At 35.4% G+C, this 18,246-nt stretch overlaps 1 protein-coding gene across 6 annotated transcripts in view; it reads left to right on the top strand.

The window, feature by feature from the left end:
* RGS7 (regulator of G protein signaling 7) overlaps positions 1 to 18,246 on the top strand; it is a 241,731-nt gene that overhangs the window by 186,285 nt on the left and 37,200 nt on the right. For all 6 annotated transcript variants that reach the window (XM_005518509.3, XM_088052710.1, XM_088052706.1 and 3 more), the window contains 5 exons: positions 13,101 to 13,175; positions 14,227 to 14,325; positions 15,065 to 15,126; positions 16,580 to 16,690; positions 17,158 to 17,283. In XM_005518509.3, the coding sequence (XP_005518566.1) occupies positions 13,101 to 13,175; positions 14,227 to 14,325; positions 15,065 to 15,126; positions 16,580 to 16,690; positions 17,158 to 17,283 (473 nt within the window). The remainder of the gene's footprint in view (positions 1 to 13,100; positions 13,176 to 14,226; positions 14,326 to 15,064; positions 15,127 to 16,579; positions 16,691 to 17,157; positions 17,284 to 18,246) is intronic.

The raw sequence follows: 18,246 nt of genomic DNA, 5'->3' as shown, positions 1-18,246 counted from the left end.
GTCCAGCAGATGTTTTTAATCTCACTGTAAACATACCTAGGAAATATCAGAGGCAAAAGACTGGCTTACAGTCAGCAATGTCAGCTTCTGGCTTTAGAAGATACAAATGGAAGAATGGAGAGGTTCATACTTTGGCTACACTGCTACTATCAAGAGTCATTGAAATAATATTTTTGAAAACACCATCATGAATTGACTGTCACAGTAAAAGCGAGAAGCTGCTTTTGAAAAGAACAAAAGATAAAACACAAACAGACTGAAAAGGGGAGGGTGATGGTAGAGCTAAATACAATTTGTAATAGATTTTCAAGCTGCCCAAAGGCCTCCCAAAAACTTATGAATGACTGCTGCAATGCTGGACAGCTAAATTTTTAAAATAGTTTTTTAAGGTAGTATTTGGATGAGAATCTGTGTATAATGCTTATTTTTATTTACAGTGTTTTGCCTTCTGATAAAAGTTCAGAGGCTAGGGGCAGTGGCAACATGGTTTGAAATCCACCCCAATGTAATTATTTTTTTTTTTTACTGAAAATGAGTTTTGAGGATCAAATGTTTCATTATTTTTCGTTGGTTGGTTGGTTGGTTGGTTGGTTGAAGGTGATAAATATTATTTCAGGGTATTCTTGCAGGTATTCTGGTCCTTAGTTGCTTTATTGTTTTATTTGTTACCTACCCAGCTACAGTTCTGATACAGAAGATTTACACATGAAATATAAACTATGAATATTAAATTTCCATTGTATTTTGACTTTAAGTTGACAAAAGGAGCAGAAGAGGGAAGCAAGCCATCATTCCTAAAGAACAGGGCAGCAATGCACTACAGGAATGTGGGACATGAGAACAGCTGTATGGCAGTGGAGCCAGGAAAATGGTGATGCAGAAAAAGAGGTTGATTAGGTATCAGAAACCTCACTGTGACTCACAGGTTTAAAATAAAGGAAATGAACCAAGGTTGGACATGTAAAAAGGATTTGCCTCAAAAACCACCGTTGTTTCTTGGCTCCCAAGTCGGAGGCAACCCTGCAGGTGATTACAGAAGTTCTAGATGATTTGTGCCGCAGTCTGAGGAACAGACAAATTCTTGAAAGTCATCATGACTGTTACTTTTGATTGGCTGGCCCATAATTTTTTCCTAGGTCTTCCAACTGAGATGATGTTTGGAGATGAGGCAGAGGAATTGGATTTGGAAAGTTTTATTCAAATAATCATCTATTCCTCAATTTTCTTCTGAGAGACAGTTTAGAGAACGGCTTTATTATCTCACTGTTTGGTTTCCATTACAATTTTTATTTAATTGTTGTTTCCCTGTGGGGGTGTTTTGGGTTCTTATGGGGTGGGGGTGGGGGGGTGAGAGTGGGAGCTGTTGTGTGTATTTTAGGAGTGTAATCTCAGTCACTTCTGTAAATCCCAGTTTCTGCTTTATGTAGAAATATCTTAGATTGCAGTTAAAAAGAGTACGGCTGAGCTTCTTGTAGATAACTGCAGCTTGCAGAGACATTCCCAAACAAGTTTTAATTTCACTTGTTCAGATACCAGCCATAGTAAAAGCCAAGTGTCAAGGAGAGCTGTAAAAACTCCCATGCAATCCTGAGCAGCAGGCCTAGAATAAAATCTATGCTGTTATTTCTAAGGTAGAACCAGTATCTGACATAGATCTAAGATTAGTATTATTCACATATAGTGATGCATGTCTCTTTTTGATGACAGAGTAAACTTATATTAAAAACCTTTCTCTTCTTTTCACCTGCTTAGAAAGAGTATTATTTTCATAATTTTGAAACTTCTGTTGATAACAGACTGTGGAAATAAGCAAAAATTGGTTAGGAGGATTAAGGTGTTAGTCAAAAACAATAATAAATCAAGCTAAATTGGGGAAGTGAGTTACTTCCAGGAGAAAGAAATTGAGGAGCTGCTTTTATTCAAAAAGAAATGTTGCACTCCTCATTGAAGTCTTTGAAAGAGAACTTGTTTCGGCTTTCCTGAATTATTATCTCTTTTTAAACCCCATAATCTTACACTTGTTAAAAAGGGACAAATGGGTACTAAAGCAGTAAATCCCCTAAAATATTCTCAAACCCACGCTGAATTCAGTCAGAGCTGTGGCTTGCTGTAAAATTAACTCTTTCAGGTAACAAGCAAGACAAATGATGTCTTGCTGCTACAAATTATTCACTTTTTGTCCTGAGATAATATATTCATGCAATAAAAAAGGCCTTTTGGATACTTGCTGAGATTCAGACTAATTCAGAAGATAATGGGAGAGGTATCCTTTCCTTTTGAAAGTCACCTGTATACTTTGTAACTGTAAAAACTTGAAAAAGCATTTGGTTTTCTCCAAGGCCTCTCTGACCTTTGCCATCAGTCTGTGCTGGTTGTATTACAGTCACATTTAGCAGGTTTCTGTGCAGTTGCTTTTAAAATAAAGATGGGAAATATGCAACAGATGTACTAGAAAACTGCATTGGTGTGTGTACCTCTCCAAAGTTTAAACTCTGTCTATGGTTTAGTCATAGTGTGATTTGATAAAGCATGAGCATGAGTCAAAGTATGAGCCAGTTCTTCCATTCTGCCTTTTATAACTTGGTTAAACCCAATCCACAGGACTTCTATTCCCATTTCTGGACTATGGTGATTATTTTGGCTCTTTGGGAAAAAAATGGATATAAAATATTGATAAAGGTCAGACTTAATGACCTTCAAGTTCTGTTCCAACTTAGATGATTCTATGATTTTATTAAAAACAACAGCAGTATTTGTGTGATTTAATACAGGACAGCAAAGTATCTGGGGTGAGTATGTCTAGTAAGGACAAGCAGTAAGATTAAAAGCAAGGGTGGGTTTATGATAATTCGCTGTTGTTGTAAAATTCAGAAATCTGTATAATTTCTGGATTTGGGTGTTCCTTGCCATTGTTTCCTAGTACCTAACTAGGGGAACAGTGTTCTTCAAATAATTAAAACTTTGTCACATGTCCCACACCTTCTGCTTCTCTCTCTTTTTATGAGACTCTATATCCATTAATTTAATTTTCTCTGTTTATTTTTTTAAATTGTATTTTATGTGGTCTGAACATGACCCTTGACATCTGACCTGGCAGGTAACATTACCAGGTGTTGTGGGCCAGGCAAGTGGTTCTTTTGTATTTTAACAATTATTTCATCCTGTCCTTCAAGATCAGCCTCAGAGACTTGTCAAAACAGTGAATTTCCCTAAGATAAGATGGTGCATGCCTGCATTTCACACTCAGTACTAGTCTTTTCTGGGCCAGTCACTTGTTTAGCCAGAGAACCCTTCTCTCTACTTTTTCATAATATTTTCTGAATATTTTTAAACAGCTTCAGAAGGCAAATGTGAATCATGCCATCCAACTTCTCTAGTGATATATAGACACATAATTTTCATGTCTTCTTTTGCACCTGTTTGACCATATATCCTTACAAGCAGACAGGGAATGCAGCCAAAACAGAAATTGTCATTCTCAGATAATTGCCCTTCTAGTAATGAAACAAAGCCTCGTGCAATGTTTTAATTTCAAAAAATGGTTATAATGTTTGTGATCCATACTTGCATGTAATTGAGACACATATTTATAAACCTTCTAGCAGGCCTGCTAAGACCTTTGTAGAAGATTTTGTGCTCACATTATTTAACATTTTATTTAGTCTAATACTTGAGTAAAGGTGGGGCAGATGGGGAAAAAGAAGCCAAGTTTCTTGCAACAGTGTAACAAAATGAATTTTTGGAAGTTAAAATTAAGAGGTCACAGGTTGTGAAAGAGTTAATTGATGAGATGGTGGAAGGACACCAAGAAAAATGATATGACAATATGGTTTTGAGTAAGACCCAGTTCTGTGTGGAGCTAGGAAAGTAAACTGAAGAAGTATAAGGAATTTTTTTTTATAAATGCAATGTTTCTGCATTGATCTTTGTATCTGTGGGAATTAAATTTGCTGCTTTAATCCAAAGCATTTTGTCGAAGATCTTATAAGTCAAAAGGCATATAATCAACTTCTAAATGTCACCTATATTTGCCATCAGCGTTTTCAGAGATGTGTTAGACTGTTCTGTTGCCACTTATTTTCAAGTGAGTATCCTAAATTTCTTCTGTACAGAGACTGTAAAACAGCAGTTTCCTGCCTTTAGGGGTAAAAAAAAAAAAAAAAAAAAATATGGAGAAAGCAATAATGAATCTAATTATTTAGCAAAGGGGCAAAAAACCAGATAAATTTAACAAGTTTCCTTGTGCAATAGTGTCACAAATACTGGAATCTTCACGTACACAAAAATCATTTTAATACAGCCTTAAGTAAAATTCATACTACTGATATACCATTGAATAAATACAATGGAACTAATTTCTGTGCAACAATTTCTGGTTCTGAAAACCAGAAACTGCAGTCACCACAAATCTGAAATGGTATATCATAAATTAAAACTAATTAGAAATTAAATCAACTTGCAAGAAGAATTAAGCATAGAACTTCAATGCAGTAGTATTTTTTTGGGTACAGCTTCTTTAATTTCGTATTACTTGTCTCGAGAATTAAATTTTAACACAATTTTCTTATGCATTTTGCATATTATGTAATTCTGTAACAAACAGACTACTAATTTAAAAAAAAAACCAAACAGTGATCAAATCTTGTTTTCTTAAGGTGGAAGCTCAGCTCTCAAGAATATCTGTCCTTAAACAACCAAATATGTGAGAACATGACCGCCATCATGGTTCAAGATGTGCTGTCTCCTATGGATACCTTTCATGGTTTCATTTATTAGTATTATATTCCTTGAAAAATTCTCTGTATCTCTCTCCTGTTTCAAACAGGTCTTTCATTTGCACAGCCAGTGGAATTCCTTGTGTGTCTGATACTACTTAAGAAAGAGATCTGAACTCTAGTTTAAGAAGACAAATAACTATAAAGTGGAAATCGATGTAGTGTAGGCTTCTTTATTTTGGAAAGATGCTAAAAGTCTTTGAAATTTAAAGCAATCCCAAAGTGTATACTACATGAGACTTCACATCTCTTAGTTTGAAAATTGTGAGTTTTACTTTGCAGAGAACATAATTAAAGTTTGATCAAACTAATTGATCAACTGTCTCTCCTTTATCTGATGATGTTTGAACCTCATTTGTCTCGTCCAAATAAGAGAAACAGCTCATAGTTGAACTTTTATCTGTCAATTGCACACCTTGCTATGTCCTGATTAGGTCCATTTCAGAACAGTGGAACTACTGTTATTTTGGTAGTAGTCAGTGATCTCCCAATCAATCCTTGCATAAAGGATGTACTAATTTTACTAATGGGTCCAGTGGCAAGTTTTCTGTCCTCCATGTGGGGATCTCTACAGTATGTTTGACTTATGCAAAATTCATGATTTTTCCATCAATATATTTCTAGTGTATGACCCAATGAGGTTTATTGCTCATTCATTTTAGTTTAACAAGTAAGTCTGTAACTTTTTATTATTTTTCTCTGTTCTTTAATGAGTCAAAATGAAATTAGCTATTGAGGAAGTATTGAGCATTTAAATTCATTCTATGCTATCTGCGTAATTCTCTACTGAAACCTTCAACACAAGAGAACACTTAATCCTAACAAAGTTTTTATTAATTCCTATGAATTAAGACAATCTCTTCCTTTGAAGGAAGAAGCTCAATAAGATTTTATATTGAACATTCTGTGGTCTGAAATATCAGTCCAATAAATGAATAAGAAAAAATGAAAAGCCTTTAATTAAGTAAATAAAACCAGTAGGTTTTATATTAATATCAGCTGATAGCTGGTTTTAGCTGTTAAGCTGTGTACAACTAATTTGCTTCCATTATCCTACTTTATTGTAGATCACTATTTTCAGCTGTATTTGCAGCATATTACAGATCTATTGCATGTTTTAAAAATAGATTTGTATTAAGAAATATGAACAAATTTGAGGTTATTCTACACAAGTCCAGTTCCAGGTTGTATTCCTTTACTTTAGTGTCACACTGAATCCATACATTGCAGTTATTTACCCTATCCTGAGTTCCAAAAAAGATAGCATTTAGAAGCATAATACATACAAAATTAAAAGACTGTTGATATTGAAAATATCTAAGGATACAACAAGCCGGTTTTAATAACTTTGCCCTGATTATCTGACAAATTTATGAGGCCTCTAGAAATAAAATATGAATCCTGCTTGTACAGAATCTATTGAGAACAGTCTTGGGATTTACTCCCTGAAAATTGTGTTTCATAGGGGGTAATTGAAAGATACAGCTGTACTTCTGAGAGGAGGCAATTTCTAACAGACAAGAGTCTGTAGGAAAAGCTAGTAACATAATGGGCTAATTTTAGAAGTTTGATCTGGAGTTGTAGAGAGGTGAAGTCTTGATAGGAGCTCTTTCCAAAGCAGTCATCAAACTTACACGCTTACTACAATTTACGTTTGCGGTTACCATGGCTGTTGGACTGTATTCCAAATATTAGTCTCTCTGTGTTTGCTTCTCATTAGAGCTATAATGCAAGTGGGACCTCCACAAAAGCACTGTGATTTAACAGCAGGTGTTGGAAGTCCGGTCACACTGCATGTTTGTCAGTCACACATCTGAATCAAAAGGGCACGTTTTCAGAGATAGTTGTGCTAAAATTAATTGTGCAGAAGCTTGAACTATGGTACCACTACAAGTAGTATGGTAATTTCATTTTATACTACTGTACGTGTGTATGAAAAATCTAAGTGCTATAACATTATATAATACAATCATTAAGTAGCTAGACCCATCCAATTTAGTTTAGAGTTTGTAGTTATGGGATTGTGCTGCATAATGAAAAAATAAAATCCACCGCTTGTTTCAGAATACTTAAACTCAGGATAATATTTTCCCTCTTTCTTCAGACATCTGCTGATTTACTGGGATCTTGTTACTAAAGGTGTTGTCAAGTGTTCATACACTTGGCTTCTCAGAGTTACTTTCACAGAACTGCTGAACCAAATGGAAATACTAATTAAAACATACACTTTTAGGGAGGATCATAATAGGGATTCAGATTAGGTATGCCTAGTTGATTGTAAATTAACCCCATTATTAAGTTCTGCAGTTTTAAGTAACAGCACCTTTTTCTACTAAAAAGGAAGTGGTTCCTGTAGCCCAGTTCCTGTGATCACTGGTTTGTCTTTGCTGCTTTGGGTGGTATAACAGGGGCTGGTGAGATCTCCCCTAGCAGCACTATCAGTGCATGGCCCTATGCATTTGCAGGTTCTGGCAGCTATGGCTTCTGGGTCTATTTTTTTCATCACTTAATTGAGGTTCATTGATCTCTAATTATAAAGTGAGCTACATTTTAAAAACATGCGTTTGCTGAAATTTTTATCTGATTTTGAAATTTTGTCCTTTGACTGCACCTTAAGATAACAGCCATTTTTCCAAATCCTATTAAAAGACCTGACCACTTGTACTCATTATGTTTGGAACGTTCCTCTGAGACTTGCTATTGCACCAGCAAAGGTTTTAATAATGCAGCTCTTCCACTGGAAAAGCCTCTTTATTTGTTGATCCTGAAGTGCGTAAAATGAGGTAAAATCCCAGAATACAGTGATAATCATTTAAACCTCACCTTTTCATTGTAAGCTCTAGTGGGTTCTGCACACTCGAATAACTTCCATCTCAGTGAAATGAAAAATTGGTGCAGTTCAGAAGAATGTAGCCTGTGTTTTTCTTTATGAAAGCCTCAGTTTTTAGCCATTACTGACAACTTACTCAGTATAGGATTTTAATGTCTCCTTTGATGCTAGACTGTGTAAGAGAAAAAACAATCTTTCCCACATTAACAGAGTCAAACTGGGTATTTTTCCAACTAATAACTCCTTTGATTTTTTTTCAGCTGAGTACCACTGATTTTTTTTTCCTCATTCCTTTATTTTGTAATCTTCCATTTTATAATCTACTCCCCTTGATTTTTAACTGTGCACTGTTCAGATAGCTGCACAAGTAAACTGGAATAGAAAACCTACAAACAAAATGAACTCTGCTGTTCTGCTTATCACTCACTGCCTAATTAGCTCCTTTTCTATACTTTAGAAAGTGATATGAATAGTTACTGTTGAGGGCTAGAAGACTCCTAGAAAAATGACAGGAATAGCAGCAATGACAGAAATAGCAGAATAGATTGTTGCAGAATCCAACTCTAACATCTGACACTCAGAAAATTTCAAATTTTAAGCTTAATTTTTTTGGTGATAATCTTCTATTTCACATAATGTAAAAGAAAGATTTCGATCTCTGCTTTTTCTTTATGTTTGTGTGTCTGACTTTATCTTTTCCAGTAAAAGAGATGACCTGTCATCTGTGTACCCAGGTCCATAATTTAAATTTACAGTCTTTAAATTCTGAAAGCTTGGAGATCTTGAAATTTAGTATTTTTCAATTACACTTAACACGTTAGCCCATGCCTGCAAAACAAATAAAAAGTATCTATTTGACAGTGTATTGACACTGAAATGCAATGAAATTGCATAAGGTATGTGAATCAATCTACCTAAATATTTACTGCTTTAATGAACTCTGAATTTATGGGTGTGCATATTGAAATGAGGCAATTATTTTAAATAGCACCTATGTATTTTTAGCTAAAGAGACTGTGAAATTACATTTCCTTAAATCAACCTGAGGTTTGTTTTTATGGGTTGAGAGCACACCACAGGCTGCTGCAGGGCCGGGGCAGCAGTAAGGAAGCTAATACCAGTCTTGTTTCCACTCTGCTCTTGTGGGGTGGGGAAGGTAGAGAGATGAATTTCACACCAGTGTGATTGGAGTGTTCTGTAAAGTGGATTATTTGAATTTCAGTCCCTGCAGCTTCTGAAAAGTAGCCTGCACCACAGAAAAGTAGGCTGAGAGGGACCTCTGGAGGTCTTCTAGTCCAACTTCCTGCTCAAACCAGTGCTGACTGCTAAGGTGAATAAGATTGTCCAGGCACTTGGGTTAAAGAAGTTTTGAAAATCAACAAAGATGGATATTCCACAGCCTCTCTTATTTTTATTGTGAAGTATATTTCTTTATGGCTGACTGGAAATTCCTTTACTGCAATTTCAGATTACTGTCTCCTGTCCTTCCAGTGCACCTTTGGAAAAGGTGCTCTCTAATCCCCTCTCTAGGCACAAAAGGCAGCAGTTAGCTCTCCCCTTTTGCAAGCATAGAACAAGTCTGTTCCTCCACTGGATTTTCCCATTTGAAATATATTTCTTATGTTGTTTGTGGAGCTCAAAAGTAGTCTTGGTGTTCTGGAAGTTTCCATGCGATGCTGAGTAGAAAGAAATAAGCACTTTGCCTGCTGGCTAAGTTGCTAGTGCAGCTGGGTATGTGGTTTGTCTGCATTGCTGCAAGGAGATACTGCTGACTCATGTTCAGCTTCTCCTTCAGATCATTTCCTACAGAGCAGCAACACAGACAGACAGTTCCCAGCCTATCGGAATGCACTAGCTTATTCCCTCCCACATACAGGGGTATATTTGTCTCAGATACAAGAAAACTTCTGGTTATTTTGGCTCAAGTCGATTCACAGTTAAATTGCCATCTTTTTTGAGAAAGAAAAAAAACACATCAAAACTTCAGCTGACCTAATTACAAATATTAATTTACTCTCTATTGAGCATTTTGCACTTTTTAGAATTACATCATAGCGAAGAAATTTTTATGCAAAAAGGGCATTAACAGCTGTTGATTTGGGCTATATGGCCAGGCAATAAGAAGGGTAGTTGGTTCAACTTTGTACAGCAAGCAGACTATAAATACTCCATCCTCTGCACTGCTTGGATGGAAATGTACCATGGCTCAGGCATGCCATTTAATGTAAATAATTAATTCTTCCGAAGAGTTGTTGCAGGTTTCCTAAAATTAATACACTGTAGCACTATTAGAAGGCCTTAATTCATTTAGTCACTGTTGCCACAGTTAGCAGGGAAAGAACATCAATATCAGTATGGATTTTTTTTAACTCAGTGTAATCTCAGATGGCTGCTTCAAATGCCGGTGATAGCCAGATCAAAGCATGTACGTTCTGGCACCTCCTCTGCTTACAGACAAGGCTTCTTCCTTCTTTTGTGTTTCTTAGCAGATTCCTGGTATGCATCCTCCTAGACAGCATCAGTAGAAAGTGGTGGTGCTTGGGATTCTTACTAATGTTGTTATCCTATAATTGAAATAGGGATTGAAATTCCTCTATATGTGGATTTTTTAAATATTATTTATCTGTATCCTTTTATATCCAGTGAATTTATCACAACTGGACTGACCTGTCCTTTGATTTAAATTAATACAAGGGCATTTGTACTTTGAGATAAGTCCATGCTGAAAGATGGATGGAAAAAACCTAAGTGAAGGTATGACAGTTTTTCACCCAGATATTTAAAAATTGATGAGGACTAGATTCTGCCCTGGTTATGATCTTGCTGTATGATAAATTCAAGAAGGTCACAAGGCTTTCCTTTGTGTGTGTTGGGGGGAAGTTGTTTTCACACAGAACATTACTCCTGAAAGAAATAAGCTCTCCTTTTATACATATAGAGGAGTTCTCGAGTCTTCCAGGAAATTTGTTTGAAAACTATTTACAGTATTAGTATGCAAATTATATACCACACGCTAAATGGGATTCTTGCTGCAGAGCACTCTGACAGGCATCTCACTATTTGAACTATGGTAGTACAGTTAAAAAAACAACACAAAAACACAGCTGGATATAATTGTATTCAAACACATACTTATTATGTTAATGAGGGCATACAAATAAAATTAAATGTTGTCCAGCAAAGGTTTTCCCAAAAAGACTGAGTTATTTTAGCAAAATGTTCATATAATGCAACTTTTTGTGTTTATTTTAATTGAAAATATGTTTGATATTTATTCCTAAACATTGACAGATGAAATTTAGCAGCATCAGAAAAACAATAAAACCCATCTTGTATCAAGTATAATTTAATAAATATATTTCAGCTGAGAAAAAATAAATTGTGTCCCAATCTACATTCAGTACTTCCAGTCATATAATTTAAATGAAGTTATGAGAACAGTGTTGTATAGTGATACATGTCTTTAAGCTCCTATTGTTACCCCAGGTTGTCAGAGTAGTTGATGCACCCTTTAGCCACCTCCCCTTCTGCACTGGAGTTTCCTGATGCTTCCCTGCCTCCACCTTCCTGGGGCTGCTGTCCTGTTCGCTTCTCTTCAGTCCCACCTTGGTCCAGCTTCTCCCCCCACAGCCTCTCCTGTGTGCCCCCACCTGAGCAACTTCACTTCAGCATGAGAGGTTTTAAACAGCCAGGTGTCAGAAAGTATCCACTAAGTGCTGTAGAAGTTCAGGACTGGGTTGGGCCTCTTTGCAACCAGCAAAAGCTTTGCCCTTATGTCATTTCTATGAGTGTCCCAGAATTTCTTGTCCCCCTGGCATCAATCTGCACAATTCTGGCATGTAAGTTACGCAGGCAAGTCGCAGGATCTGTCCATACCAATTTACTGCTGGTGGGCTTGAAATCTTTAAAAACAAGATGCTTTAGATGAGGTTTATGCCTTTTGTTCCGCCCCTTTCCATTTTTAGGACGTGCTTTTAACAAACCATAACTGAAAACTGAACAAATAACAGTTTGTGCCTTATGTAAGTGTGCCTGCTATTCCAATTGTTACATTCAAAGGCTGTAGATGTTGTTAAAGCCCCTGCCTTCTTCACTGCCAGCTGCTGCTGTAATCCTAAAGTAGATGCACTTGTTCTTTTTAAACTTTATATCTCAGTATACTACCCTGGGAAATTGCTTTCTGCTTTTAAATTGACCATCATGCAGAACTTTGTATTTTTCAACCTTTTTCTTTGAGATTTGCAAGTTATTTCTGAGTTCAAAACCTCCCATTTTTGTTCAGAAGCACAAAAGATACCATCCCAGTTCTGTGTGTCAGATGCAGTCTTAAGCGTATTGTCTACTTTTTATCATTAGCAATGAGGAACTGTTTCTACTTCAAATGTTATACAATCAAATGCACACTAACTGATTACTTTAAAACAGAAACTTTATTTATTTATTTATTTATTTTTAAAAAGCATATTAGATTAAAAAAAAAATCAGTCTGTTGCTCAGAATATTTTCCAGATGCAAAGTACTATTGCTCTCTATAGTGAAAGCTATTTTTTTATTAGCTATGTAAGAAATTCTTAGGCTATATAAGAAATTTTTAAAATTTTGTCATGTTAAATATACAGTCACATCAAGCATTTTCCATTATGATAAGAAGACAGAGTTTGTATCATTAGATCAATGATAAGTCCAGTTTGGCTGTTGGGCAAGTAAATTCAATATCTAGCTACTTCCATTAAAAAAATCCCAACCTACTTGCACTAAAAATCTGCTCCCACTAAGAGAGCAGATTTTGTCGTTTCCACTCAGTGTCAAATGTAATCCCTCTAAAATCAACAGATAAAACTCACCTGAGAGCAAAACACTTAATATTATTTGTTTCCAGGAATGGGTAAAAAGCAGATTTACACATAGATTTTGTAGTTAGAGGTAAGTGTCAAAGGAAGTTGAATTAGGAGAAACTAGAAACTATTTGTGTGCTTTGGGAGGCCACAGAGTTGTAAGAATGAACCATTGAAACCCAAATCTGATGTGTTGAGAGTAATTTTATTTAGACTGTCAATCTTCTGGTCAGGCTGCAGAAGCCTGTTTTGTTGTTTTGGTTTGGGTTTTTTTCCTTTCTTTTCTGAAGAAACAAAACCCATTTTGGTACTTTTTAAAAAAAAAAAAAATTAGTTTTAAAGGGAGATTCTCATTAAAAATTTAAAACCACATGCTTCTGAAGTGAGCCTGAGGTTCACAGCTGAGGTGAATATTGCATAATTCTGTTTATTTTGTTTCATTAAGTCAACCATGCTCCTTAGAGGGATAGCTAGAATGTAATGAATTACTTCCTTGGCAAAACCAAAGCAGAAACGGACTGGTTTCCATTATCTTAGCAATTTATTTTATTTCAATTTCGTGGTGTGGAATTATTTTTCAGTCTTGCACACTGAAGAGGAGTAGCTCAGAGTTCCTTCACAGATTTAGACTTTTGCTTTTCTTTCTATTTCTTTTAATAGCCTGGCTGTGTAAACACTACTGAAGTGGATATAAAAAAATCTTCAAGAATGAGAAATCCACATAAAACAAGAAAGGTAAGTATGGTTATTATAGCAAAAGCAGGAGGTGGAGGAAATTTATAGAATGAATTTCCATAACTTCTTAAAGCACTTTTTTCTTACAGCTGCAAGGAACAAATGCATGAACGTATGTTAATATTTCATAAGCTTTTAGTTGAATTAGTATTAACAAATTTGCTAATGCTAATTGAATGCTATCACATAAGATTCTTGGAGAAATACAAAGAGATTTTGAAGATAAAATTCATTTTTGCATGCTTTATTCATGTTGTTTAGGAGATTGAATCAAGCATATAAAAATGTTTCTGTCAGTAATTAAGGAAAAACAAAATTAAAATTCAGAGTAAACTCTAACAGCAGTTTTTGTCCTAGTCTTAATGAAAAGAGTGTCTCTATTTTACAGTTATGCCCCAAATGGATGACTGGAAATTAGGGAAGAAATTAGCTCTGTCTAAACTAGGTTGTAATTAGAGTATAACTTCTCTAGGAATGTACAGATGGATTGGCTCAACACTTCTAAATCCCTTGCAACATAACCATGTAGACTGACTCCCACTTTAAAGTACTTCCTTTGAGGTTCATTTGCATGTTGACCCATAGAAATGTATGTTTTAAGAAGGAAAGTGGATTTAGAGAAAGTTTTAGCTTGGCTTATTTATGATAGTGAAAAGTCCAGATTAATGTAATTTACTAGAAGTAATTGCAATTTTGGAAGTCATCCAAATAATCTGTGTGTCAGTGTACCTCTCAGGATGTTCCACCTACCAGTGGTCTCCACTTACTGTAATAGCATCTCTCAGTGTCATTCCCCATGTTTACTATGATACTAATATAGAGACCTAATAAAAGTAGATCCTTTGTTGTGTGGCTTTATGGAATTGTGGGAGTTTGGGAGTCTTTATTTTACACTCCAGTGGAGAAGCACGACTTAATCTGAGTGCATGGGTTATTGCAGTTTCTTTAGGAAAAGATGATCTTGGCTAACTCCTTGAGCACAGTTACTATGAGTGTGTGTAGAAAGCATTGTCTGAAAGCAGCTGTCATTGTTCCATATTGTTTTGCATAGTCTGTCTATGGCTTACAAAACGACATTCGAAGTCACAGCCCTACGCACACGCCAGTGCCTGAGACTAAGCCACCCACAGAAGATGAACTACACCAAGAGGTTTGGAACTTAACTACAAACCTGTACTTTTAAATGAACTTTTTAGGAAATAACTTTTTAGGCGTACACCCAAAAATTATTGTAACTGGGGAGTTATTCAAAACAGCTCTTGCAAACATTTCATGAACCTTTTCCTCATCTCAAGGCATATGGATTTGGGCACATAACTTCATCGAAATTAATGAGACAAAACCTGAACTTTTTGTATCATGCATTAAACACCTCAAAGCAGTGGGAAGTAGGCCATTGAGTAGGTTCTTCGTATAATAAGCCCTTTAGCCCCTTCAGCTGCAGACAGCTTGCTCTTATTTCAGCTTGCTCTTATTTCTTATTTATTGGGAGCATACTTACTACTCCGTGCAGGTTCACACATGTATCTATTGTTAAAACTTCGTTACTCTTTGTGAGATGTTAGAGTCTGGAGAAGTTAAATGTCTGAAGAAGTATTAGTTCTCCTCAAAAATCTAAAAAAAGGCTAATTGGATTTCTGTTGATGAACCTTTTGGGAAAATTATGTTATGTTGGGCACATTTTTTGTCTCTGTATGATATTTTCTATTTAATGGAAACTTCCATTTATTTTAGAGCTATACTGGTGAAATGTTGTTTTAATTCAGATATATTTCTCTTCTGTGCCCTAGGATAAATTAAGGTACGATTACAGCCCTAATAAAAAAAGTTATAGAAATAGAGTCAAGTAATAAATTACATATAAAACTCTTTGCCTTCCTTTCTTGCAGATTAAGCACTGGCAAATGCAATTAGACAGACATAGATTAAAAATGTCAAAAGTTGCAGAGAGGTACGTATATTGTCACATTTTCTATTTTTTTCAATTAGAATGATAACTACTGGGGAAAATGTCGGTATAAAATAGCTTCAAAGAGCTATTCACAGCAAATAGCTCTTCAAAGAGAGACATGGGAGCTCAGATGTCACAGAAATAACTGATGAGAGTTTACTTTAAGTGGAGAAGTATGAAGTTCTTTTCAGTGATAAAAATATTCCAGATATTCCATGATACATTTCTGATAAACCTAAGTCACTGAAAGAGCCTCTGCCCAAGTGATCACAAGTTTCACCTTTCATTGGCAGAGAGGCTAAATGGGAATAGGTCTGGGGTTATTGTTTTGATATTTCAAAAGGATTGAATTCATTCACTGATGAAGCAAGGAAACTGGCTGGTGTGGAGCTCAGTCAGTGCTTGAACAATGTGAGTTTGGGCTCAGATTGGGTCAGAGATATAATACTGGTAGGAATCTGTCTCCAAATAAGACCAAAATTTGTCAGGAAGAGCCTAGAAAGCAAATCAAACAAAAAGCCCAACATTACAGAAAATTGAGCTGCATAGGGCTTAGTAAAGAAAATAAGGCCAAATACAAATTGCTCTTCATCTTCTCAATAAATATTTGTGTATATATATCTGCTTATATGTGTGAATGTGTGCATACATGTGCAAATACATGTAAATATTTATTTATAAAGAGAGCAGGTTAAGATTTTTTTTTTGTTTGCTGAACAGTAGAAATATAATTTACACTAAATATAATAGGAATTGAAAAGAAAGAATAGTTGTCCTCACTTAGCAATAATTTTACAAAAATTATGAGGCCAAAGGAAAGCAAGCATAAGTAAGGAGAATGGAGATGTAAATTACCAGAACACAAGCAAAGTTTTAGTGTGAGCAACTGAGTCAGACCAATTCCTGATATTAAAAAAATGTGGAAAAGAAGTATTTATTTTTGAAAAAGCAAACCTCGGAATATTGTCCTTTGATTAGGAAATAATAAAAATATTAATTATATTTAAGAAAAAATAAAAGGAGTACTAGCAGCTGCAGGGCTAATAAATATAATCTGCGTAACATGCAGTGTTTTAGAACAGATTTTAAGGAAACCGATGATTAAAACCACAGGGATATAAAACATGTTCCTTTATGGAAAAAAATGTGCAAGGAAGAGTTTGTATGATCTAATTCATTAATGCCTAAAGGAACCTTAAATGGAGCTATGTGGAAGTATTAGGGAAGCTTATTTCTACTCTAGGTAGACCTGAGTCACCCCTCCGTCTTCAATGGTCCACTTTCAAACAGCTTGTGCAAACCTATTTCACTCTGAGCTAGTAGCTGCCTTCTGGGTGTGTGCACACACAATTACCATGGTTCAATTGTTGCAAGGTAACTTGTTAACCAGGGTAACGCGATCAGGTTTCTTTTCCTCCTGACATGACAATGTTTGATGCTTTTGTTTTCCTAGTCTATTAGCTTATACAGAGCAGTATTTGGAATATGATCCTTTTCTTGTGCCCCCTGATCCCTCAAACCCTTGGATATCAGATGACACCACTTTCTGGGAACTGGAGGCAAGGTATATAATTTTATTTCTTCTTTGGAAGTAAGGGAGTATAACATGCTTTTCTGAAAAGGTGAAGATTTCAGAAAGAGGTACTGCAGGAAAATACTGAGGCAGAAGGGCAATGCAGTACCCTTTTGGTCTTTCTAAAGTTTTACAGTTTTGTAAGATGGAAAGTCCTACAGATTAATAAATCTGTGTGAAATGTTACAGTAACCAGTTTCCAGGCTTCTGGTGTGGTGAAAAAAAGGTTTTTTGATTCTGATAACATTCCTGGTTGGAAATCTTTATTTTTCTGTGTATTACCTTCATCTTAGCAGTCTGTTTGCTCATTGCTGAACATTGCACAGTGAGAAAAAAGTGAGAAAACCATGGAACTTTAGGAGTCAGTCTAAATTATGATTAATAATTTAATTAATTGTTAGATTATTAGAATACTGAGGTATTGCCCAATTCGGGTTCTGTTGTTTTTTCTTCTGTAGCAAAGAGCCAGGACAGCAGAGAGTGAAACGATGGGGATTTGGCATGGATGAAGCTTTGAAAGACCCTGTGGGAAGAGAGCAGTTTCTGAAATTCTTGGAGTCAGAATTCAGTTCAGAAAATTTAAGGTAAATGAGAGATACATTATTTTATAATAGCTTGTAAGTTATATTGGGTTTTTGCTTTGTTTTTTTTGTTCCTGATACTTTCCGATTTTTGACCCCTTTAAAAATTTTCCTCACCTTTCGGAATTAATTCATGCAGATTGCTGCCCACTTTCATGTACAGGCTGAGAGAAATATTAACATAGTTAACAGAGACTCACATGAAGCATATTTTTCCATTCATATTCAAATTTTGGTCAAACTACTTATGTAAGAGCTTTTCTCTCAGCTTGTCTTTTAAACAGGTATAAAACTGACTCAAAGCCTGTTCAATATATTTAATCAAATATTATGAAAAGAGTAAAATGAAAATAAATAAGTTTAAAAATAAACAAAGGATCTAAAAGTAAAATCTACAGACTTTCATCAGGTTTCATCATTGGTTTCTGGGGATCATTTTGAAAATCTCTGCCAATATTCTAGTACTTGTGCATGTGACACAGCTGAAGTTGGGTGACATCTATCTCTCAAATTCCTCACTAACTGTAAAATGGAAAAGTGTTCCTAGAGTATGAAGCATGTAGGGCATGTTTTTGAAAGTGTATTTACAGAATTACTTTTAAGTGAGGGGAAAAATTATTTGATTTTAAAAATGATGTTCCATCCATTGGTTAATAGCATGTTTTGTTTTGCTGTTCTAAGAAAGTCGTATTTCAGAGAGATTAATAACGGCCCTTCTATAGACAGACAAATTAAGCTGAGCATAGTACAAAAATATAGGCAACATGTTTTTCTCTTAATTCCACCTTCTTGTCAGATGTCATACATACCACTTTCCATTCTCCAATAACATAAGTAGTATAAATCCTATTTGCATTTATGTTCTAGAACTCAGAATAATCCTAACCTACTTTTTTCCTATGCCAATTTTCACTCTAAAGTGGTGCAGCACAGCTATTCATACTAAAATTATGCTTTTGTAGCATC

The sequence above is a fragment of the Pseudopodoces humilis genome, chromosome 3 (assembly GCF_049639895.1).
Source record: "Pseudopodoces humilis isolate 2021_Gansu_Grassland_sample_001 chromosome 3, ASM4963989v1, whole genome shotgun sequence".
NCBI lineage: Eukaryota > Metazoa > Chordata > Aves > Passeriformes > Paridae > Pseudopodoces > Pseudopodoces humilis.
Note: the sequence above shows the minus strand (reverse complement) of the source record. Positions and strands in the feature narration are given on the sequence as shown.